At 39.8% G+C, this 26,327-nt stretch overlaps 1 protein-coding gene across 4 annotated transcripts in view; it reads left to right on the top strand.

Moving 5' to 3' along the window:
• Positions 1-1,680: 1,680 nt before the first annotated feature.
• cpeb4b (cytoplasmic polyadenylation element binding protein 4b) overlaps positions 1,681-26,327 on the top strand; it is a 62,425-nt gene continuing 37,778 nt past the window's right edge. For all 4 annotated transcript variants that reach the window (XM_057820340.1, XM_057820339.1, XM_057820338.1 and 1 more), the window contains exons 1-2: positions 1,681-2,101; positions 2,903-4,127. In XM_057820340.1, the coding sequence (XP_057676323.1) occupies positions 2,952-4,127 (1,176 nt within the window). In that variant the 5' untranslated portion in view covers positions 1,681-2,101; positions 2,903-2,951. The remainder of the gene's footprint in view (positions 2,102-2,902; positions 4,128-26,327) is intronic.

Genomic DNA, 26,327 nt, shown 5'->3' with positions numbered 1-26,327 from the left:
TACATGTGATATCTATCGTAGCATCATGTGGGCGTAGTTTGTAGGCTATCGGCTACAGTCAGGTCTTATGGGAGACAGTCAGGTCTTATGGGAGCCACCCAGGGTATCGCGTTTGCAACGGCGTTACAACTCTCTTTTCTCCTCCCCACTCCCACTCTGCTTTCTCCGTGAGTCTGCGTCTCTCACTTTTCTCGCGTCATTCAACCAACGTAGTAATGTATAGTAACGCACGCCTTTACATCCTCAGTAACGGTAACGGCATTGCAAAGATGAGAAAAGTAATTATTTAGATTACTCACTACTGGAAAAAAATAACACCATTAGTAACGCCATTATACTCTAACGCCATTATTAACAACACTGGTCTTATGACAGTCTTATGATGCCGCTGTCAAATAAAGTGTTACCGGTTAATATCTTTTTGTGTAAATAAATCCCATGATACAGCAAGGACAGCTGTTTAGGGTCGTTTCTACAGGTTCCATAGCAGCAGTGTTTGATCGGCATGTTCTTTTTTTGAAAGATTACCGGAGAAAACAAGCAGAAATAACATAGATTGTATGCAAGGGCGTGTCTTTTATGAACCACTTCCGCGTTACGGTGGCGACGTCACGGTCTAAAAATTTGTGCGGTACGCTATTATGACATGACACTATCATTGGGATTAATGACATTATGAATTATTTTACTAACTCCATCCATTCGAAATTGAAATAATTTGCCGGATGACACAAAATGACATCTGTCATAAGCATTTAATAATGCTCATAGCATAGTCATATCATAATAATGATGGTCTTATGGCAGTTTTATTGTGGCACTTTCAAATAAAGTGTTACCAAATACAATAACCAGCACCTAATGAAAGAACTAGAACAGTAACTGAAGAAATAATTAGCACAGATCATGAATTTTGATCATTATTTACATTTGTAGCGCTTCAATGCATGTTAGGAGGCATGTTGGATCACAACAGTGTTGACAGCAGAGGTTGACTGTCTCCCCTAAGGGAGCAGTGATGGCCTAATGAAGCTTCTTGAAGCAATGAATGGTGGTTCATTTGGTCTTATGACAGTCCTATGATGCCGCTGTCAAATATTGTGTTACCGGTTAATATATTTTGGTGTAAATATTGCTTAATACAGTGAGGACAGCTGTGGCTTATCTATGAGCAAATGCCGTTTTCGTGTCAAATTTGGTGGGTGGGGGCTTGTAGTCAGGTGCGCCTTATAGTCCGGAAATTACGGTAGTTAGGAAAGTCCTCCCAAAATTGGATCCGGAAAAAAGTTTTTTTTTTTTTTGTAAAAGTATACTCCCTGAAACACAAGATGAATACTAATTAAAAAAAAAAAAAAATCTGGCACATATCGGGTAAAAATGCAGATTGCTTTCAATCGAGAATGCAAAGACAGTAATGAAATACAGTACATTGATATTTGTCAAAATGACTGTCAAGTCTAAAGATATGCTCTCTATTATTTGAAGACCCCTAACGCTGAGAAAAGAATACTTCCATCTGATGAGTGTCCTCCTTTGAGCATCATGGCTGTATTGTTCCTGCGGTGGGCGTGTTCAGTGCTCAGATGCCGGTGTCACCGCCAATCAAACGACGAGGTGTGGCTCGTTTGGGCGCGGCCTCAAGAAGGAGGCGGGGCTTGAAGCGGAAGTGTGTTTCGGCTGATCCCTCACTGTCATTCGGCCACGGTCGGCTTCAGGAGAAGGGGGGCAAGCCAAAGCTCACTTACACACATACATACAAGGACTCGGGCAGGATCAAAATACTGAAGCATAAAATGAAACCGACCGAATAAGGCTTGCTACGTATCCCGCACCCGAGCCTGTTTGACGCGTTGCCAAGGTTCAGCGAAGCCCCTTCGGATGACACGGTCCACATTCGAGGCAAAGCGGTGTCATTGAACAGCCAGGACACGTCAAGAGAAGGGAGGAGAGAAAAAAAGCTGACCGACTGCACTGTACGACTCGAGCTATTAAATCGCCTCCGCCGGCCTCAAGACATCCTTTCAAGGACACCAGCTTGCAGTCAAGCCGACGGAAGGTTTCCGACAAAGACGTCGCCGGGGTCGGAGGTGGTGATCGCAAGGTGAAGAAAAAAAAGACCTTTAATATTAGCCAGCTAGCGGCTTGTGCTAACAGTTAAAGGCTAGCTTGCCATTGCTAGTAACCGATATTAGCCACTTGGCTAACTAGTTTTTACCGGTTACCATTCGCCTCACTCTTTTCTTTTTGTCTTAATAATAAATAAAAACAGCACAACGCAAGTCTTTATGGTGCGTATTGCGTGAATGGTCGCGTGATTGCCCTCGCTGATGAAAGAGCACAGACTCTTGACAGCTGTCAAACAAGGTCGTGTTTTTTTTTCTGTGTGTGTGTATTGTGGAACATTCTCCCCCACGTCTATTACTCTTTTACACGTCACGTCGTGCGTGTGTTCTTTTCTTTTTTTTGGCCCCACGCCGCGCACATATCCATGGCGTGTCAGTCGCTTTTTGCGTCAAGTCCAAACGTTTCCGAAATAGCGATTGTGTCCCCCCGACCCTCGTCACATCACGGCTCGTATGGCTTGCACACGTTTGGTTTGGGGAGGGGGGGACGGCTTCTCAGCTGTCCGTGGACAAGTTGGGCAACGTCACGCGGTTATAATTAGCGTGGTGTGGGCTTGCCAAATGTTAACTGTGTGCTTTGCCCATAGCTCTTCTACTAGATTGTATGTTGCTCTAGGATGGAATCACTGGAGAGAGAGTTTTTATCAAATATAGAATAATTTGAATGGATAAATCAGGTTGAATAGAAGAAAATCCCGTTTATTCGTGCCAGTCCCTGAATCTGTGCATATGCGGTTGCTCACCATGACCACCATTCCGTCTGTGTGTTCTCTCAACAGGACCAAAAGATCACGGGGTACTATTTGCGTGTGTGTGGGGAGCAAACAAATGGGGGATTACGGGTTCGGAGTCATAGTTCAAAACAACACTGGCAACAAGTCTGCGTTCCCGGTCCGAATCCACCCGCATCTGCAGCCCCCACACCACCACCAAAATGTGTCGCAGAGCCCTGCCGCGTTCATAAACAGCACCACCGCTGCGGGGAATGGCACCACAGCAGGCTCTCCCTGGCTCTTCCCCGCCTCGGCCACCCACAGCAGCGTGCAAGACGAAATCCTGGGCGGGTCGGAGAAGCCCAAAGCGCAGCAGCAACAAGAAATGCAAGAAACGCAAGAAAAGCAGCTGTCCCCCGGGAGTCACCAGGAGGGCGGTGGCGGCGGGATCATTTCAGAACTGGAAAAAGGCCGGTCGGAGGACAGCAAGACGGACAACTGCTCGCCTGAAGGCAGCACCGGGAAGGAGAAGCAGATACGTCTCGAGTCTCCTGTTCTGACGGGCTTTGATTACCAGGAAACATCCGGTCTGGGGGGCCCGGTCCAGTCCAGTACCACCTCGTCATCGCTCACCGGCTTCAACAACTGGTCGGCGGCCATCCCGCCAGCTCCCTCGACCATCATCAACGAGGACGTCAGCTTCTTCAACCCAGCGTCGGCCAACAACGGCACACTGCTGTTCCAGAACTTCTCCCACCACGTCAGCCCGGGCTTCGGCGGGAACTTCTCCCCTCAGATAGGACCGGCCGCCGCCCTTTCGCAGCACCACCCGGCTCCCCCGCCGCACCCTCACTTCCAGCACCCACATAGCCAACACCAGCAGCACAGGCGCTCGCCCGCCTCCCCGCACCCTCCTCCGCCCTTTCCGCATAGGAATCCGCCCTTCAACCAGTTGCAGCATTTGTCCAACAGTCTGAGCAAACCCCCATCCCCCTGGGGCCCGGGCAGTTATCAGAGCCCCTCTCCCTCCCCGGGCTCATCCACCTCCTGGAGTCCAGGAGGCAGCTACGGAAGCGGCGGCGGCGGATGGGGGGGATCTCAGGGCCGAGATTATCGCCGAGGCCTCAACGGTGGCATGACGCCTATCAACTCCATTTCACCACTGAAGAAGACCTTTCTGAATAACCACGTGGCGTCCCAGAAGTACCCTCGTAACAGTCCCGCCGGCTTCAATCCAAAATCTTGGATGGATGACAGCGTCGGCCGCAGTGATAATATCTTCCCTTTCCAGGTATGTGATCCTATTATTACAGGAGGTTTCTTTGTTTATAACAGGTTTTACATAGGAGGGTACGAATGTCACCCTATGAACTAGTTTGAAAATTTGTGAAAATCCTAGAAATTGAATTATGCTTGTATGGGTTGTGATTTGATTTGATTCAAGATTGATTTAAATGGTAAATTGAGTATTTAAAGATAAAAGGATGCTGATTCGGTAAGAAACATAAATGCACAAATAGCAAAACTGTTGACAATTTTAAAAGACTTTCCTGCCCATGATCCTAACTGTCAGACTTTAAAGTTGATGACACCGTCTTTCACTGGCCAGGAAGTAAATTGAGTCAGGATTTGCTGAATCGATATCGAATCATGAAGGCGGGGTATTGCAATGCATCAAGTGATATTCTTACCCACCGTTCACCCTGAAATGGACTATTTTCCACTGGATTGTTTTATATTCATGCCTTAGAATGTTTTCCATGCAAATACTTTTTTTAATTATAACATTTTGAGATCATGAACGGTGGGTAGTGAACTAGTTGGCTTCGCAACACAAAAATACAGTGGTACAAAGCGGCATGCTTATGTTCCATCATATTCACAATTTTAATGTCTGAAATGGTTTTCCTTAAGAAATTCTAATTGTGTCCTTTTAGTTTGGGGAAAAAAACAGGTTTGCACAGTGGCATACAAATACGACACAAGTAGGTGTATCGTGACACTGCCACGATTTTCATTTGATTGTTATTCAATATTTTTCTTGCAAATATTTACTGTATTAGTGACCAACATTGGTAACTTATTAGTGGGTTCCGACTTGTGTACATATTTTGGTTGCGTCGAAACGGAACTTCATAAACTGAGGACACCCTGTATACACTGTATGTTCAGTCATCCGCTTTGCTGGGTGGCGTTATGTGCTGGGAGGCTAATCCTAGCAGGCTTAGGCTCAGCTATGTGAACCTCTACACTACCAATAGATTCCTGTGAGTGTGTTGATGCCTTTTTATTCACATTTACCACCAACGTATGTGCAAAATATACCGTGTATAACGTAATAACAGCAGTTGGCTCGTTACTCCAAATTTATTACTCTAAAGGTGATAATGGCACAATTTTTACTCGGGGTTTGTGTATGTCAGGGTAGGAGTAGGAGGCGAATACATATTAGCAAGCCTCTGCTTTCGACGCGTGAACTTATAAATCAGTACATTTCTGCCCATGTGCTTGGTTTGCTGCGTGTCTGATGATGATGACTAATGTGCTTGTGTCACTGCAACGTTGCAGTGTGCCATATATTCGAGCAAAGGGGCGTTGGGTGGAGTCGGGGGCTGGTATCAACGATGGCGAGAAGGTTGCAAAGATGTGCAAGGTTTTATACATGGCAGTTGTTGATTTGCATCAACGAATAGCATTTCTGCGGGTGTGGAAGCTGCTTTGTGTCACATCACAAGATATCCATATTTCATTCCCTGAAATGGACCCTAATGATTTTCTTCGATTGCCTCTTTATTAATAAACCAGGATGTGCTTGCTATTAAGCAACCGACAAAATGGCCTCATGACGTTTTCCATGTGATTTGTCTAGCTGGGATCAGTGCGCACAAATAATTATGTTACCACATGTACAAAAAGGCCTGACGGGATAGACGGGAACTGGGTAAAAGGAAGCATGAAGATAAATTCATTGTATTGATCCGGCTGAAGACTGATTGCATAGGTCATCAGAAGGGGGCGGGGGGCTGAGGGATGACTATTGCCATAGGCTCAGCTTGGCCTCATGACCTCTCTAAGTACTGTACACGCCCAGTGCCCTTTATGTATTTGTGTGTTCTTTTACTCCATGCATGGAAATCAACTTGTCAAGCATTTGGAGGGATTCAAATTAATATTATCATTTGATGTTCTTGAAATGTGTGCACTGACTTCCTTTGTTGTCTTAGCAGCCAGCAGCCTACACTAATTGATCTTAAAGACCACCATCTGGTGTAACTCAAATTTAATTTTATATGTAGCAGTGAATGAACTGTCCTCGCAAATGTTACTATAGAATAGGGGTGTGACAAAATATCGAAATAGTGATATATCGTGATACTTTGTATCCCAAAAGGTTATCGATATGCTCCTGCAAGAATCGAGATATCATTTTAAAAATAGTGTCTAAGGCTGCCTTGACCGTGCTCGACACCCAGTCCATTTAGAAACCAGAGCATTCAAAGTCATTCTGTCAAATTTTCAGGGCATTTATTGGTCACTTGCTGTTCATTTTAGGGTTTCCAGGTAATTTCCTGTTGAGTTTGACTCACTGCCTATTCATTTGGGTGATTGCTAGGTCACTTCCTGTTCTGTAACACAAAATGAACAGGAAGTGACCCATAAAATACCCCAAAATCAACAGGAAGTAACTGAATATCAACAGGTAAATGACCTTAAATGGCCCAAAATTACCTCATTGGCTGGCATTGGCTGCTACTGACGGCCATAGACGTTCAATCCGTTTGAAGTGGGAGGGATTCGTTCATTCGCTGCCACCCTCCCAGTTCAAATGGATTGGACGTCTACCAGTGATAAACTCATTCCAGTTCACAGCAGAAGCTTATTTTTCTGTTTATTAGTTTGTTTTAGAATATCCTCAAATTATTATTGCCTGACCAATGTATCGATAATCATTGTATCGCCGTATCGTCAATCATCGTTATTGTGAGCTTTATATCGCAAACCGTATCGTAACGTGAGGTACCAAGAGGTTCCCACTCCTACTATAGAACATAACAGCGGTATTCACCGAAAATTTGTACCCTTTTCTTATTCTGTTGCTCCGTTTTCACCGCGTAGTAGCTGACGTTGGCCACCGACTGAAAGCAGTGGAATGAAACATTTGTGGGATGGAGTTCAGACATGCAAGGTTGTAAGTAAATCTATCAAGATGATGCAAAGAAGGGTCAGGATCGCTGTTGGCAGTGGAGTGAACAAGAAAACAGCTACCGTAATATAAGGCGCACCCGTGTATAACGTGCACCCCAAATTTACTTGTAAAATCTAGAGGAAATTATTATACCCGTGTATAACGCGCACCCTAATTTTAGCACCAATAAATAGAAGAATACAAGAAAACAGAGCTCGTGTACAGATACAGAAATGTTATTTTACTGACTGGTGAAACAGCACAAGCATAGCACATTGGTAGTGCAGAACATTACCGTAAACTGACAATATGTACGGTAACAAAATGATTTGACAACTTCTCCAACTTAACAGAATCAGGAGAAAACAAAACAGATATGACTTTTCTTTTAAAGGGTGTTGTATAACTTGCTCGTTTCATCATGATGAATAACTGTTTCTTCCATGGATTGATACAGTAAAGTAAAAGTGAGGACTGAAGTCGGAAATTGGAAAGAGCGCATCGCTGTAGACTGTAACAAGAGGAACTATTGTTATTTGGGTTTGAGTTTCCCGAGGGACAGATATAGTTGGCGGACACAGGAAGTCTGTGATGTGTTACGTTTGTTATGGTCCGAGTGGCTGAGTAGCAATAAACGTTGACTCGAATGAGTTCAAGAAACTAAATTCTGTGCTTTATGAAGAGTGAAAAAAGCAGAATTTAAGACCGAAGAAATCATTCGACCAATCAGAGTGAAGTATTACCGAACCAAAATGGTGACGTCATGTACCGTAATGGTCGGCAACGGATCGCCGCATATGTTTTCTTCAACACAACATGGTCGTGTCAATATAAAGAAAATCTGTCTTTATTTATTTCTATGTATATGTATATATATATATATATATATTTCTTTCTCCATCCCTGTACCCGTGTATAATGCGCACCCATGATTTTACAAGTTGATTTTGGGCAAAAAAGTGCGAGTTATATACGGGAAATTACGGTAATCGGCTTCTAACTAGAGGTGTGACAAAATATCGAAATGGTGATCTATCGTGATACTTTGCATCCCAAAAGGTTATCGATATGCTCGTGCCGAGAATCAAGATATTGTTTTAAAAAGGTGTTAATCTTTAAAAACAAAGAAACCAACAAGTTGCTACCAAAATCGTCCAACATAATAGTGTCTAATTAACTCTATGGCCGCCATTGATGGCGCTCGATGGCGATGCCCAATCCATTTAGACTGGGAAGCGCGATTGAACATTCATTCATTTGAAACCAGAGCATTCACAGTCACTCTTTCTGATTTTCGGGGCATTTACAGGTGACTTTCAGTTGATTTTAGGGCATTTACAGGTCATTTCCTGCTGAGTTTTGAGTCACTGCCTATTCATTTATCAACAGGAAGTTGATCAACACTTAATGACCTGAAATGGCCCAGGATCATTTACCTCGTCGCCTGGCCATTGGCTGCCACTGACGGCCATAGAAGTGGGAAGAGCCCGTTTGAAGTGGGAGGGATTCATTCGCTACCATCCTCCCAGTTGAAATGGATTGGACGTCTTCTAGTGATAAATGTACAGCAGCAGTATGAAGATGGCTTGTTTTTCTATTTATTAATTGTTTTGTAGTAGAGGTGGGAATCTTGGGGCACCTCACGATTCGATTAAGATTACGATTCAGACGCTACGATTCGATTATAAAACAATTACTGATGCACAACCCCCCCAGTTATTAGTTGCTTTTAATGTTTCGTACATTAGTTACAAAAATCACAATTAGCACAAAAATCCTCTCAGGCTTGATTAAACTTCTTTTTCAGTATCAAGTTAACCGTTTCATCATTTAAAGATAAAGTCAAGTCAAGATTTTGTGAATTTAGGAGTATTATAGATAAAAAGTAAATTAGGTCTGCTCGGAAGGTTCGCTACAACAGAGCCTTCCTGAGAAGTCTACTAATTTAAGATGGCGGTTGTTTACTAACGCCGGCGAGTGTCATTTCGCATCTACTTATTTATGCATGTGCTAATGCTGCCGAGTTTTTAATTTCGCATCGAGTTCTATATACATGTGATATCTACTGTACCATTATGTGGGCGTAGTTTGTAGCAATGTTGGCAAAGTTTGTACCAATATGGCGTAGTTTGTAGCGGCTATTGGCGGTTTTTTATCTAGTGGCATGAGTTGTGGAATGTGGATGTTCACTCTCGGTCCGTTCCTCATTGCATCCCGAAGACCGCGCTGAATGTGTTATAGTCCCGCTTTAATTAGCATATTTAAATAATCGGAATATGGATATTTGTGAATCGTTCTCGAATCTTCAGCGGCCGAATTGCGGATAATCTAAGAATCGGAAATTTCATACACCTTTAGAAATGGGAGGGGTTCATTAGCTACCACCCTCCCAGTTCAAATGAATTGGATGTCTACTAGTGATAAACGTACAGCAGAAAGATGAAGATAGCTTGTTTTTCTATTTAGTAGTTGTTTTGTAGTACATCCTAAAATGATTTCCTGACCAATGTATCGATAATTGTTGTATTGCCATATCGTGAGCTTTGTATCCCGTATCGTATCGTGAGGTACGAAGAGGTTCCCACTCATGCTGCTGACTAAATGGTCATTTGCACTAGTCATTTAAAGTTTAGAACCTTTGAATCAACAATGTCATAAATTTGCTAGTTGGAGTTTAATCAGTGGAATTTCTAAAGGATTTATCCCCTGTGTTTTTTGTGGGTGTTGGATTTTTGGTGGTAATGTCAAATGACTCCAAAGAAGGTTACCAGTGGCAGAGACAGATAGAGAAATGTAAAGTATAATGATGAGTATACTGTGACAAACTTATTCATGTTGTCCTTGATGCTAAAATAACTAAGTTGACCAAATGTACTATTGAGAATTTTTCGTTCTCTAAAACATAAAGCTAACTTCCTCGCTGGATCCGGTTCTTGACCTAGATACCTCATATCCGTAACAATGTAAACTGTAAACCCTCGTTTTATGGATATCGCAATGTTATCTGTACTGCAAAGAAACTCACTTCACTTCAAATGGTTTCCAAGAAATATTATACAGTATAATGGTTGGATTGCTTTATACGCTTGTGTGACAGTCAGGTATGTTATTAAACAACTGTGCATAAATTGAACTGCACTCCTCAAACGTTAACCATGTAATTTTTTGGTTTTTAATCAAAGGATGAGTACCATATTGGCCCGAATATAAGACGGTCCTGATTATAGGATGACCCCCTCTTTTTCAAGACTCAAGTTTGAAAAAAATACTTTTTGAACACCAAATTAATGTTTATACAGAAAATAATTACAGTACACCCGAAACAAATGATTATAACAATATATTTGAGAGAAAAAGCATGTTATTTTGCCTCATTCAAATCTTAATATCTGACCATTTAAATATGTAAACTAAAGTGCAATCACATTCGTAAATGAATGGCTTATGGTTTTTGAAATGTAAATGAACCAATCTATTGTGATAAAACAACAAAATTGCAATAACTGCATTAACCATCAAAGTGAAGTCTAACTAACTGTAGTCTTGAAACAAATCTGAATAAGGAAAAACATTGCAATAAAATAATGCAAACTGGTTATACTTGAGAGTAGCTGAGATCTGTCATGACAGAACATTGCTTCAGTGATATCTGGCGCCATCTAGCGTCGTGAATGGGGAGAGTAGCTGAGATCTGTCTTGACAGAACATCTCTTCAATGATATCTGGCGCCATCTAGCGTCGTGAATGGGTATAATGTCTAGACAGCGAATATAAGACGATAGAGGTGTGCATGGACACCGCCCTCACGATTCGATTCGATTATGATTCGGAAGGCCACGATTCGATTCGATTCGATTCAGAGGGTCACGATTCGATTCGGTTCGGCAATGCATTGCGATGCATTAAAGCCTGGGATGCATTAAAATTCTAAAGCAAAGCATATTTTTCGTGAATCATGAGCCAACACAAGCGGACAGACATTAAACAACTTTTTATTGGCTCTTGTGTCAATCCTGGTTGAAGTCAAATGAAAATAGTATACTTTCATATACATCTTAAAAAAAAAAAAAAAATCAGATCACAGCATTTAATTAGTGCTTTGAATGAGACCAGGGCTTTCTCTTTTTTTTTTTTACACACAGTAGCAGCCTTTCACACAGTGCAACATCTGAACTCCTGTGCAAAATCAGTAATAACAGTCACTGTATTTTAGTCACAACGACCCAGCAATAAAAATATTCAAGTAAATATTAAAACGACAAAGAAAATATTGTAGTGCAGCAGCATCTTTATCGCAATATTAATCCAGGGATCAGTTCAGTTGCAAACAAAACATCAACTAAATTGCAATGTAGAACAAAAGTAAAATGTAGGCCTAGCCTATCTTATATCTATAATATTTCTCGCTCCCTCTTTCTCCGTTTCAGCCATTGTTATGTTATGTCCTATCTCTCTGCTTTCTCGATTACAACTGCGCTTGTCTGTGACGTTACTCCGGTAAGGAAGCGGATTTGGGTTCCCCGTCCCCCCTGCATAGAGGTTAGATCTTGTGCCCGAACCCGGCCCGACCCGAAATGTTAAGCATTCACGTTTCGGTGGGTCGGGTCGGGCCGCCGCGCCGGACTAATAAATTATTTTAAAAAAAGAAAAAAAAAGTGCGCAGAGGGCTGTGGCGCCGCCCTCTTTTTCTTCTTCTCCTCCCGTTATTTCGTTATGTGAATGCTTTTATAATTCTCATAAAAATATGTAGACTATTTAAATATTGAGTAAACTTGCGTTTTTTTCCTGCCAACTGAGAATTCGTTACGAAAGACACTTTTATTTATGCACACAAAGGCAAATGTGATCCTTTTGAATCTTCTCCTCTGTGTGTCTGTAAAACCATGTTTTTTGTTTTAAATTAAACTTTCCCAGCGTTATTTCTTTGTTTAAATGCTTCTATAAATCTCATAAAAATATGTAGACTATTTAAATATTGACTAAACTTGCGTTTTTTTCCTGCCAACTAAGAATTCGTTACAAAAGACACTTTTATTTATGCACACAAAGGCAAATGTGATCCTTTCGAATCTTCTCCTCTGTGTGTCTGTAAAACCGTGTTTTTTAAAAAATATTAAACTTTCCCAGCGTTATTTTGTTGAGTAAATGCTTTTATAATTCTCTTAAAAATATGTAGACTATTTAAATATTGAGTAAACTTGCGTTTTTTGTCTGCCAACTGAGAATTTATTATGAAAGACACTTTTATTTATGCACACAAAGGCAAATGTGATCCTTTCGAATCTTCTACTCTGTGTGTCTGCAAAACCGTGTTTTTTTTTTTATATTAAACTTTCCCAGCGTTATTTCGTTGTGTAAAGGCTTTTATAACTCTTATAAAAATATGTAGACTATTTAAACAGTAAGAAAACTTGAAGAAATGAAAATAAATTGCTGCTGCTTTTTTTTTTTTTTTTTTTCACATCACTCGGCTCGGGCATGCAGATCTATAGTTAATTGATCTGGCCAGTCGGGCTTCAATACCAGCGGGTCGTGTCGGGTTGGGCTGGAATTTTTTAGGCCCGATCTAACCTCTATGGGCTTGCTTTGAATGTAAAGTAGCTCTCTCTACAGGTAAACATGAGAGTAACAATACAAATGGGGAAACCAAATCCATTGCATCACCGGAATTGCGCAGGGAAGATTTGTGAATGTACTTATATATTTTAAAATGCGCTGAATCGATTCAACGTGTTGCCCGCATCGAATAGAATCGTCCCTGCCCCGCATCGGGATGCATCGCCGCATCGATTATTGTTGACACCCTTATAAGACGACCCCCTCTTTTTCAGTCTTATTTCAATGCAAAAAACGCTGTCTTATATTCGGGCCAATACGGTATTTGTATATGATTTACACATTTGTTAATCGTTTTTTTTTTTTGTCAATTTGGAATGTAAAGTCATTAGGATTACTGGTACATTTAATTTGAAGTATTATTCTATTCCAGTTTAACATATCTTCCATGGGCAAAATTGTTTTAAAGATAAACCATTGAAATTCCACTGTTTTCCACACACTCCTACAATGATGAGTAATGACTCACACTGTACCTTGGGCCAAACATATTGTTCTGACATGCCTCAACATGTCTTTGGCTTGTCATATTTCGATGTCTTTACATTTAAAAAGTATATTTAAAAAAAGTAAGTAAGCCCAGGGGCTCATTTTAGGCACGATGCTGAATCCATCTTGATGCCACGGACGACCTTAAGTAAATCCCCCTTGTTTAGTTTAAGCTGCAGCTTGTGTCGTCGGCTGGAAGCTGCAGCATATCTGTCTTTCTGCGATTGAATCAGATCGAGTAAAGTAGCACTGTCCTTCTGGCCTCGTCATACAGCAAGGACACATGGAGGGAGGATAGGCATACAATGACCTTCCTCTCCATTTGTAAAAGAACATGAAATTATCCAAGTATAACCCACTTAGAACACACAATGCAGAGTTTGTGTCTGAAGGAGAATTTAATTTGTAAAGGTGTATTGAAACACAAGTGAACATTATTAAAGACTTAAATGTGGTCCACTGGGTATTAATGCCCATTAATGATTGAATGAGAAAATTAGGTTGTTCTGGTGTACTGCATTATGATTGTTTTGCAGGAGGAAGCTGTCGCTGTTGAAACCATTGTGGTGAATTACCACAAATATCAGGTTGCCTCTTTGTACTTTAATCTTCATGGTAGATGTGGCTCTGCAGTTGAATATGGCATCCATCTTCTCTCCACCGTAACATCCCATGTTGAACGCAATCCTTTCCAAGTTGCTAGTTAACTTCCAAATTGTGTAGATCAGTGAGCACCAAACATGTATAATCAGCGAATTTTAATTACCGTAATCAACTCACTACTTTTTTCCCCTCATTTTGAATCCTGTGGCTTATAGTCCTGTGCGGCTTATGTGTTGATTTATTTGGGTTAATATGTAACACTTTCTTTGACAGCGGCGTCATAAGACCGTCATAATGGCGTACCGCAAGCAACACATCACTTTAGCTCATTAATATTCATGACGTTAGCAATTGTTGCTAGGCGGGTCAACCTCCCGTTTGTCCCTAATAGTAAATGCATTCAAATAGTGTACGAACAAGATGTTTACTGAACTAAACCTCACAATTCTGTCCGAAAATGATGTCCCTGGTGCCAAATTCATTGGTAAAGATTTGGAAGAACATACAAATGTTCAGTTAAAGAGATGGCTTGAGTGTCGAGGGCTGAAAAAGACTGGAAAAAGAGCCGACCTGATCCAGAGTTAGCTTTTTTTATCGACACCTTTTTCTTGTGTGCATTGCCTTACGCCACTGACAATGTCATTCTCCTGTTTCAACAATCTATCCATTACCACGCTATGCCCTGTCTTTCTTATATATTATATCCTCTGGTTGTCTTGCGTCTGACTGTTCTTGGGGGCTTTACATTGCTATTTTTGTGTAGCGATCGCAAGTGCTACTGTGACAGCAATCAAACGCTTTTAATTTTTTCATGAATAACAAATCTTATTTGTATTATCTATTTACACTTCCCCTTTACGAAAGTTGTTTTTTACAACAGAAAAGGTAACAGTGGCAGTCCAATACCGTTTGAATTTTTTTCAGGTCATTCATTGTCAGACAGAAGCAGCATGGCAAGACGCCAAGCTGGAAAATAAGAAAAAATATCAAAATGGCTTACCTCTTCGTCCTCTGTAGGACCATGGCCCGGAACAAAATGTTTACTGCATATGAAATTTGAATGGCTTCACCTTTCTGGCGTTAAACTGGTCTTTCGGACATCCGCGCAAGTTGATCCATTCTCCACATTTTTTCCTCCGAGTTTTTGTGTTTCGGGAAATGTATGAAGAAAACATCCTTCATATGTCGTAATGTCTAGAGTCGTTTCTACGTTCCATAGCAGCAGTATTTGATTGGCATGTTCTTTTTTGAAAGATTACCGGAGAAAACAAGCAGAAATAACATGGATTGTATGCGAGGGCGTGTCTTTAATGACCCACTTCCGCATTAAGATGGCGATGTCACAGTCTAAAAATAGCATTTGTGCGGTACGCTCTTATGACACTATCATGGGCGTTAATGACATTATGAATTATCTCACTATCTTAATTTATGTCCAACTCGGATCTTTACATCCATTCAAAAGTGAGAAAATTTGCCGGATGACACAAAATGACATATGTCATAAGCATTCAATGTTCGTGGCAGTGTCATGTCATTATTATGATGGTCTTATGGCACCACTGTCAAATAAAGTGTTCCCAAATACAATAACTAGCAATTAATGAAAACTGGAACAGTAACTGAAGAAATAATTATCACAGATCATGAATTTTGATTGTTATTTACATTTGTAGCGCTGCAGTGCATGTTAGGAGGCATTTTGGATCACAACAGTGTCGACAGCAGAGATGGTCTTATGGCACCACTGTCAAATAGTGTTACCAAATACAATAACTAGCAATTAATGAAAACTGGAACAGTAAGTGAAGAAATAATTATCACAGATCATGAATTTTGATTGATATTTACATTTGTAGCGCTGCAATGCATGTTAGGAGGCATGTTGGATCACAATGTGTTGACAGCAGAAGTTGACTGTCTGCCCTAAGGGAGCAGTGATGGCAAAATGAAGCTTCTTGAAGAAATGAAGATTTGCAGCCAATTGGTTCAAAGTTTCATGATGGTTCATTTGGTCTTAAGATGCCGTTGTCAAATATAATGTTACCTGTTAATATCTTTTGGTGTAAATATTGCATAATACAGTTAGGACAGCTGGAGCTTATAGTCCAGCGCGGCTTATTTATGAACAAATGCCGTTTTCGTGTCAAATTTGGTGGGTGGTGGCTTAGTCAGGTGCGCTTTATGGTCCGAAAATTATGGTAATATCAGTCTTTGAGATGCTGATTAAGCTCATGTGTGAACTTATTACTCAAAAGTGTGAAATCAAATTGTTAGACTTCTAAGAATTGCTTTAATTGTTCCATTTTATTGAATTGGTCAGCATTAAGCACTTTTAAAGCAGCTTTCTTTCCGATGAAATGTGCATTGCAGAAGTTAGGGACATGGCTAACGTCACACGTTGCACAAGAATGCCGCCGCAGGTTTGCTAAACACAACCTTTTTTGCCTTGTAAAGTGGTTATTATGTCTACAGTTCTTTATTAAAATGCAATTTTTGACGGAAAATAGAACTCAATCATTTTAAACCTTTTCCCAACAAATATGTGACTTAGTTGTAAAACGAGTGGAAATGTTGTTTCACCACCTTTGTCTTTGAATACAGCAATCTTTTTGAGTAAGTCTTATAAGTGTGGCAATATTTGCCTTACTTTTCTAAGCAAAAATACTCCAAATACTTAAGATTTTGAAGGCATGGCCAGTACACAAGTTTCTTTAGGTCTCTCCTCAGATGGGTGATGGAATTCAGATCTGGATGGACACTATCTCTGGACTGCCAAGAATTAAGCAATTTTTTGTTGATTTGGATGTGTTCTTTGACATCCTGCCACACAAAAAGTACCTGCTCATCTTCAGCTTTCTAGTAGAAGCGTAAAGTATTTGTTCTTACACTAGGAGATTATTGTCACATGTACTTGCTAGAAATCCCTGCAGATCCTTCAGTGTTACTGTCAACCTCTTAGTAGCCTCTCTGACCTGTTTTTTTCCCAATCAATTTCTGTCTAATGTCCAATTCTTGGTAAAACCACTAACTTGTGCTATACCGTCATTGTGTTGCTCTGTGTATGTAACGCATTGGAAAATGTTTCGTACCTTTTAAGCCATATGAGCCATTTGATGCGGAAGTTCTCTGCGGGCCATGGCTGTAAATTGTAAAAACAAATATCAGACTAGGCCAAACATTGGAACATTCTGGATATATCACAGGTACTTTAAATAGTGGTACGTGTGTGCAGCCTTTTAACATGTGATTGAATAATTCTGAATACGGCGATTTATAAGAGGGTTTAAAAAAAAAAAAAAAAAAAAAAATCGTATTTATTATTATTTTTCAAATATACAAAAATCTGACATTTAAACAGGGTGTGTAGACTTTTTATATCCACAGAACAACATGAGAAAGTTTCTACTCCTTGAAATTTTAGCCCAGATGAAGCAGAGCCACCATTTCGTGCAGAGAATTCAGAGGGGTTTGTTTTTGGATTATTTTTGTTTGGAGTCCATATGCTACTTCATGGCTGTTCATCCCAAAGTAACAGGAAGAGCCATGCAGGGCACGCCATGTTCCAGCACTGTAGCGCAGGCTGCTGTAAGCGGGGATGCTCCTGTATTAGAGCAGCTTTAGTATTTGGGCTGGGCTGATGGCCAGCTAACTGCACTCATGCTAACAGCTAATGCATTATTCTGATGGTGCAGTGCTTCTCAACCTTTAAAATGGGATTTCGATGTAGTTGAATTGAATTTGTTTCTTGTATCTTAGCTCTTCATTCTTTTAATTGTCAAGGTTAGAGATTGTGTCAGATGTTGTGTACTCGACATAAGCCAGGGTGTTGTCTTGGAAAAATTGTTGGTTAAAAAACAAACAAACTGAAGTTTTCATCAGTTATTGTGCACTTAAAACCTTAATTCAGACCCTGATGAAGTACAAAGTGTGGTTTATAAATAAAATGTGATTGATTAAGAGAGGATGTCTAATCAATGTAAGAGGTGGTTAAGCTGTTAAAAAAAAAAAAAAAAAATCACACAATTAGACAGTTTTGTTAGATGAGCGGCAACGAATTTAAATGCCAGTCAAGTAGCATTTGTACTTGTAGACTTCCAGATCTGCACTAAAGCCATGAAAAAACATGATTGAACATTTTTGGAATTAAAATTTAAAAAAATATATTTTTAATAACTACCGCTTCTGGCGTTTTTCAACCAGCATGGAGGGCTGGATCCAATTCTGTTTCAGTCTGTGGACTGCATCCTTATAAGGAGAAGCTGAGTCATTATCTCGATGGAACCAAAATAAGTGTGTAGATTCTCTAAAAAGGACTTTTTTTCCCCCCCTCCCTCCTCTTGGTAGAATACACAAAAGCAAGTTTTCTTCAGTCCATACATTTTGATAAATAAACCTTTACAAAAAATAAACCTTTACAAAAAAATTGGCAATACAAATGAATAGTTAAACTGTTGATCTATTAAACTGTCCAATCACCTGAAAATTTTAGAGCACTGTTTTACATTTAAACTAGGGCTGTCAAAATTATCGCATTAACGGGCGGTAATTCATTTTTTAAATTAATCACTCTAAAAGATTTGACGCATTTAACGCACATGCCCCGCTGAAACAGATTAAACTGACAGCACAGTGTCATGTACACTTGTTACTTGTGTTTTTTTGGTGTTTTTTCGCCCTCTGCTGGCGCTTGGGTGCGACTGATTTTATGGGTTTCAGCACCACTACTAGTTTATTTTTTGATTGAAAGTTTTACAAATTTTATTAAAACGAAAACATTAAGAGGGGTTTTAATATAAAATTTCTATTACTTGTACTAACATTTATCTTTAAGAAGTACAAGTCTTTCTATCCATGGATCACTTTAACAGAATGTTAATAATGTTAATGCCATCTTGTTGATTTATTGTTATATTAAACAAATACAGTACTTATGTACAGTATGTTGAATGTATATATCCATCTTGTATCGTATCTTTCCATTCCAACAATAATTTACATAAAAAATATGGCATATTTTATAGATGGTTTGAATTGCGATTACTTATGATTAATTCTTTTTTAAGCTGTCATTAACTCGATTAAAAATTTTAATCGTTTGACAGCCCTCATCAGCTATTAAGCAAGCTCCTAGCGCTAGCAGCTAATATTAGAAGGTAACTCCCATGCCTGGAGGATGGTAGTTTGCTGAAAGTTACTCAAACAATATTTTTCCAATAACATAGTGCTTTAACCACTCTTGGGATGAGTGTGCAAGGCAAGCCTGGAGCTTGGTATTTGAATATCTCTCTAAAAAGCGAGCTAAAGAGCAATTTATATGAATGGCTGTGGGGAACGTACTTGAATTTCTGGTGTAGTGACTAGTCAGTCAGTGGCTGGCGAGCACATTGCTATTTCTGGTAGTTAAAATGCGTAACTCTTTTGTCAAGAGTAGCACTTTAAGCATGATGTATTCCAAAGCAGAGCTTTTTAATAGCTTATTTTTTTCCCAATAAACATGGAGAGCTAATTCTATGCTGTGTATAGCAGCTGCTTTCAGTGGCTAGCTAGGAACCGCTAGCGCTCGTAGCTAGCATTAGGCATGCGAGTCCTGTGCATGAAGCGTAATGACTAGACTTTTACTGGAGTTTTTGTATTACACTGCTTTTCACTGTCAAACAGCCACTATTAGTCAACACTACTTTTTTCTGTTAAATTTTTAGGTATGGTACATCTCTAGTTATCGCTTAAATGAACTGGGAATTTCATTTCATCAAGCACATCTTACCGCTTGTTAGAAACAGGATCATGTCGAATAGTTTACTGGAGTGTGGATAGTGGAATTCATTCATTAGTTATTCATCCTTTACCCATGACATGTGCATGCAAATTCTCGTGCACGTCTCTACATGCACTAATTCTGACTGAGCCATTAAGCTGCAGAAGCCTGAAGTTTCAGTCATTACTCCCGCTTTTTGTCACGTTGGCGATAAATGAGAGATTTCTTTTTTTGTAAATAATGAAGGGCCTTAGTTAGGTTGCAAAAAGCATACACTCTTGCCAATGTAGTTTTGTTGCACCCGTACACCTTTAACAGATACTCTAAAACAGACATGTCCAAAGTCTGGCCCGTGGGCCAAATGCGGCCCGTGGTCAAATTTCATCCGGCCCCTAGTCTCTGTCATAAAATCAATAACGTCTGGCCCACACACAGGCTTAATAAATTGGTCAGCAGTAATACTACCAGCATATGAAGTATCTTACACACTAAATGCTGCTCCTTATTTACCCACGAAAAGGCAGCAGCACTCTAAGCAACATTACCCCGTGTGACCCTTTACTCCCAATTTACTAAAATGGCAACAATCAACAAAAAAGTTGACTGCAATGGCTGGCGCTTCAAGGATAGGTGGAAATTGGACTTATTTCTTCACTAAAATACGCAACTGTCTGCCTTATTTGCAAAGAGAGTCGCTGTTTTTAAACAGTTTAATGTGAGGCGATATTGCTAAACAAGACACGCTGACATGTACGACAAGATTCCAGGCAAGATACGTAGCGAGAAATTGAAGCAACTTGAATCTAGTTTAATTTCACCGCAGCAGTATTTCGCAAGAGCCCGAGTCGAAAGAGAACGCCACAAAGGCTAGTTGCGAGATTGTTGAAATTATTAAAAAAAAAATAATAATAATTAAAATATATATATAAAGCAAATGCACAGAATGGCTTGCTAAAATTTGCTTAAATATATTGTTCTACACAAAAGACGTCAGCCAAGGTCGGCCCCCCACATTTTTACCACACTAAATCTGGCCCCCTTTGCAAAAATTTTGGACACCCCTGCTCTAAAACAATGAATGCTCATGCCTATGGCTCCATAGGCCCTAATTAGTGTGTGGCTTATGTCTTCAACATGTGTCCTAACAAAGCAGGAGACGACAATGCAGTACCTATTTGGAAAGGTCAAGCGGTACATCAAAGGTCGACCACAGTCCATTTCATAACACCGGTCAACATTTAATTGATTTACAAAATGAGATTTCCCATCCACTCAACCATTTTCTATGCCACTTACCCTCATTAGGGTCACGGGTCAGCGGGAGCCTATTCTATCCGTAAAATCTACAAAAGCACAGGGAGAATGTACAAGCTCCACACATAAAGGCGAGAGCAGAGGGTCAGTCTCTAAACCTTCAATTCTTCACTGTGTGCCAGAGGAACTAAACTTTCATTTTTTTTGTTTCCAGAGAGGATCATTAAATCTTTAATACTGGTATTTTGTAATCAGATATTCACTAAATATGACCAGTTAAAGCAACGCTAGGTAACCTTTCAACCTTTATTAAATATTTTCATAACATTTGTGATCTGTCGACTGACAACAAGTTGAATGATACCGCTTTTATATCTTCATGGGGTCTTTATCTCTTTCATCGGCACTAATTAACTTTGAGGAGGGTGGCAGGAACCCGACAAATGTGCAGACTACTTTACGGAATACGTCACTTCCCACTTTCCCTATTCGTTATAAAGACGGAAGTCGATGCGAATGCTTTCGCGCAGATTCTGCAAAGATGGCAGAGCAACAAAAGAGACAAATTTGTCCGAGGAGACAAAACAAAAAGGCAGGCTAAAAGGAATCTCAAGAATAAACCTTGGCCCGGCTTTCACTCGCTGGCGTGCCCCCCCCCCCGCCTTAACCTAACTAGTAAGGGGGTCAGATGGCCGGTTGGGGAATACGGTACAAAACCAAAGGTTTCTCATTGTCAACATAGCCATATGCTTTTGTTTAGCCACAACTGGATTCATTACCTCATTACTATTCATCCTTCACACAACCGCTGGAAACAAATGTCGTTTAATCCATCTGCAGGCGACCAGGGAAATCAGGATTTCACAACACTGTGCGCTGGTCCTCATGGTAAACGCAGTCTTCGTTAAGGCAAAACATTACCGCTTTTGTCCACCTGTGTTGCTAAAATCGACCAAAACTTAAAAGTTACCTAGTGTTGCTTTAATAGATCAGAAACACACTCCAGTAAATAATCAAGCAAAAAAAAATTGTACATGAGAGTACACGACTCATTCTTCTACCCATAAACCTCAGGTAGATAATATTCCAATTGTCAGACTTCAGTTCAGCTTTCATGGTATAAAATGCCATTTGAATTGTTATGATAATTTTGACACTGAGAAGAAAGCCCTAGAATTTTAGACACATACGATCTTATTCAAAACTTTTAACTGCAACCTGTCCATAGACTTCATAATGATACTGACGGGGTGCGGGGCCGATTAATAGGGAGCCTGCATTGTTGGCGTGGGCATCAAAGCTGACCGAGTGGAATCACAAACAAAGAGCTTTTTTTTCGTTAAAAATTCTTGTGAATAAATGCTTAAATTCCTGAATTCTTTTTAGATACGGACGTAAAACAGTCTCGATTCTTGGTTAAAAGCAAAAACAAACAAACAAACAAAAAAAGTGCAGTTAGCATTTGTTTTACGTAATATGTCGAAGTACGATGCCAGCCTGTCAGTCAATGTGGCGGCCGCAATATGTAAACAGAGCTTTTCCGATGAAAATTCTTGTGGATAAATGCTTAAATCCCTGATTTCTTTATAGATATGGATGTAAAACAGTCTCAATCCTTGGTTAAAAGCAAAAAAAACCCACGCAATTAGCATTTATGATACATAAATATGTCGAAGTACGATGCTAGTATGTCAGTCAATGTGGCAGCAGCCTTATAACAAAGAGCTTTTTACGTTGAAAGTTCTTGTAAAAAAACGAAAAAATATAATAATTACCTTGAATCCTCGAACAAATCACTCCTGAGACAATTCTTCCTGTTTGTATGCATTAAAACTTTCGTACTTTTTCAACAAAAATGCGGCGTTGGATCGCTGCATGTGTCGCTGCGACCGACTGAATAACTGAAGCGGATTGTGGGATGGCCCCCTACTTGAAGGCGTGGCACAGTGGAAGTTGGTATCTGACCCGTCAATATCATTATGAAGTCTATGTCCTGTCAGTTATTGAGAGATTAGGTTCCCCAAATAGCAGATCGAATGAAAGCGTCAATGGGATTCACTGAGAAATACCGGTTATTGCATTATGGTATTTCACTGTAGTGTGCATTTATTTGGAACCCATAATCCGATTTCCAAATTTCGTGGTGCGCTTTACTCAGGTTGAAGTGGCCATTCCAACAAAACTCATCTTTTTGACAGTCTGTGTAAACAGACAGATTGAAATGCAAGACACCAGTCACAAAATATCAAAAATCAAGTTTTTCATTACATTGTCCTATAAGGCCAACTAAAACTAGTAGAAATTTCCCAGAATTAATTTTAAAAAAACATAGCTGAACATGGATTTAATAGTTTCAACACATCAGCTAAATCAGATGGATTACTTACTGGTGATCTTCACTTATTATGGAACTAACACACACATTGATGTGAACATAAGAAATTAAAAGTAGCACTGAATTTAGTTCAGTCAGTTGCATACAATGAAATCATTTCAGGGTAATCCCTCAGTAATCTCCAAGCAATGGAAGGTTTCTATTTCTCTTACTCTTATTACACTCCAAGTGCACACATGCACAACAATTCCACTATTCAGCTAACAATCGCTAATAGGTAGTTTATGACAGTTGGGGTATTTTATGTCACAGCGGGGCTTTGAAATACTTTGGCTTGCAACAACCATATTCACAAGCATCAAAAGTGCAGACCGCCTCCCCTTCCTGCCCTCCTGGTAAGGCAGGCAGAGAGAAAAGACCTTCTCTTTGACTTGTACCCTTTCCATCTCTCCATCATCCCCTGCTTTCATCTGCCTCTGCCTTCACTGCATCAGCTTTTCCTCTCCTTCCCTGTTGTGATTAGGAACACAATAAGAGGTAAAATGGACAACTTCCTGGCTATTTACATGGAGACAGACGGGTCAAAACAGTTTAGAACCAGGAAAAATACTTCACAATCATATTTCACTGAGGTATTCTTTTTAACCCCTTCTCACAATACTTGCAGGTGACACTAGGGATTAACATTGTAAAGTACAAGTGGTCCTGCTTTTATGATAGTTCCGTGAAGTTTGAACCCTCTATAACCTAAATCTGAACTACGCTAACACAGAAGCAGCTCATCATTACAGTAAATATTCTTAGAGGTGGTGTAACGAGAACTCACTAGTACATCCAGTGCACAGTATTGCCTCCAAATGAAATCATTAAGTAGAAGTGTAAGAATGTCAACCGTGGATTTAAGTTGAAAAAGTACGAAAGCTGTTCCGCATGCAGACAGAAAGGATTGTCTCAGGAGTGATTTGTTCGAGGATTCAATGTAATTATTATATTTTTCGTACCATACATTCATTTTGAAATATTGTGAAAAAAATCAGTGGGAGAAATTAACAGCTACGGCATTTGCGTCATAATTCGCAATATTATCGTAAAATAAACTGCCCAGTTTTTGCTTTTAACCAAGAATCGAGACTGTTTTACTTCCATATCGACCGGTATAAAGAATTCGGGGATTTAAGCATTTATTCACAAGAATTTTCAACATAAAAAGCTCTATGTGGTGATAAGGCGGCACCACAGTGGCTTAAAGACTAGCAGCACATTCAACATATTTACATTAAAAAAATGGGAACTGCCGTTTTTTTTTTTTTTTGCTTTTAACCAAGAATCGAGACCGTTTTACGTCCATATCTATAAAGAATTCAGGGATTTAGGCATTTATTCACGAGAATTTTCAACATTAAAAGCTCTTTGTGGTGCTAACGCGGCGCCACAGTGGCTTAAAGATATTTGTTTTACCATAGCTAGACACACTAAACATGCTGCACTCTTTGCTGGTGGGAAACGTTCATGACAGCATTTACTTATAGACAGACAGAATAGCGTCACTCATAGCAGCCGGAGGAGGAGTGGTGAGCGCTGCCGCTCCAAGCCATTTCTGGCCACATTTTTGGGACATAAAAAATAGCTGATACCTTACTACGGTATCACAGAAAATGTAAGTGGTTTTAAAACCTTGACGTTTTCATACCACGGTAAACCTTGAAACCGGTAACCGGCACATGCCTAATATGGTACTTGCTCAGAAATGAGACAACTTGGGTAAACCCCCATTTGTATCACACCATATATAATGCCAATTATGGTACATATTATTATGTCCATTGCACTGTTTAATGTCAGACATTGATCAACTATGGGCATATTTTTTGTCTTACACTGTGATTTACTGACCCCCAAGTCCAGAAAACTGAGCCACATATGGAAAAGAATTGATATCGTCTGGCCTAAGTTGATGTTTGTTTTGTGAGATTCAACACTGTGTGTTTTCTAAATGTGACATTTTAGATACTGCTGAGAAATGCCCTACTTTTAAGCAGTTGGCATGTCAAGACACCAAACCACTCTATCTTGCTGATTAGATCAAAAATATTTATTGAATTTTGGGAATGTCAGAGCAGAAAGTACATTTTAAAGTTCCCTGCTTGCCATTATGTCACTCGGGCATGTGCTGAAGTCTTGTTTTTGTGACCCTCCATCATGTGACTTCATATAATCGGTCGGTGGTCTGTCATTAAAATGTGAGCTATTTTTATTTTTTTGGCTTTGCTCTACTCACACATTGTTCTATGTAGAATGTAGCGCCGCCACTGTGTAGCCCAGGGTGTGACCCTCAGGAAATTAGAACATACTAACATTGTGGTGGTATTGCAAATTACTTGGTCAAGCTCATGAAATGTCATCATTTGGTAAGATACTGTTGTGATGGTACAATTGTGCTCTAGTTTGACTGAGTGAAATCTGAAAGGTCAAACACAAATCATTTCAAAACTATTTTCTGCCTCCTGTGGAACTCTGCTAGCGAAATAGTAGCTCTTTTGCTTAACAGTGATACATGTGATTGAAGATTCCAGCTACTGTCCAATGGGTAGACCAGGCTGCTTGTGGGCCCGAGAAAGTCACGTTGTTGTCATAACTTGTAAAGATGATGCAGAAAAAGCTCCTCATTACTGGTTGCTTTTGTTGTAGTTAACAGTTAATAACAAATAACTATGCTGAGCAACTAGTTTCCTACTGAAGATAAAGGAAAACTATAAAAAGTATGTGTGTATCACTGACTTATAAAATGACTAATAGAAAATAAATATTTGGTATTTATGTGGGTTATGAAGCAGCTGCGTTCCTGCCTTGAACAAATGGTAAATTGTGGATATATTCTGACCCTTATTTCTAAAGGTCAAAGTTTGAAATTATGTGTTTTTGTTCACTGTTCGGGTATTTCTAGGGTTGTATTCTTCAATGGGAGCCACTAGTAATATTTTCAAAGGGGTGCGTTTACGATTTGCCAATGTTTGGTTGACCATATTTAATGACATAGCTGTCAAATTGGTACTTGGGTCAATTGTTTTGTTGTTGCTTTTTTCCCCATAGTTGAACTCTAAAATCCTATTTCTGAAACAATACTCTCGGTTATTAGTTATGACTGAAGACTCAAACCATCATGACTAGCAATTTCTAGTCACTTCACTGAAAAAACACATTTTTAACTAGAAAAAGAGTCTATTGAAAACACATGACTGAGGAATTCTTT

The sequence above is a fragment of the Corythoichthys intestinalis genome, chromosome 18, assembly GCF_030265065.1.
Source record: "Corythoichthys intestinalis isolate RoL2023-P3 chromosome 18, ASM3026506v1, whole genome shotgun sequence".
In the NCBI taxonomy this organism is placed as follows: Eukaryota; Metazoa; Chordata; class Actinopteri; order Syngnathiformes; family Syngnathidae; genus Corythoichthys; species Corythoichthys intestinalis.
Note: the sequence above shows the minus strand (reverse complement) of the source record. Positions and strands in the feature narration are given on the sequence as shown.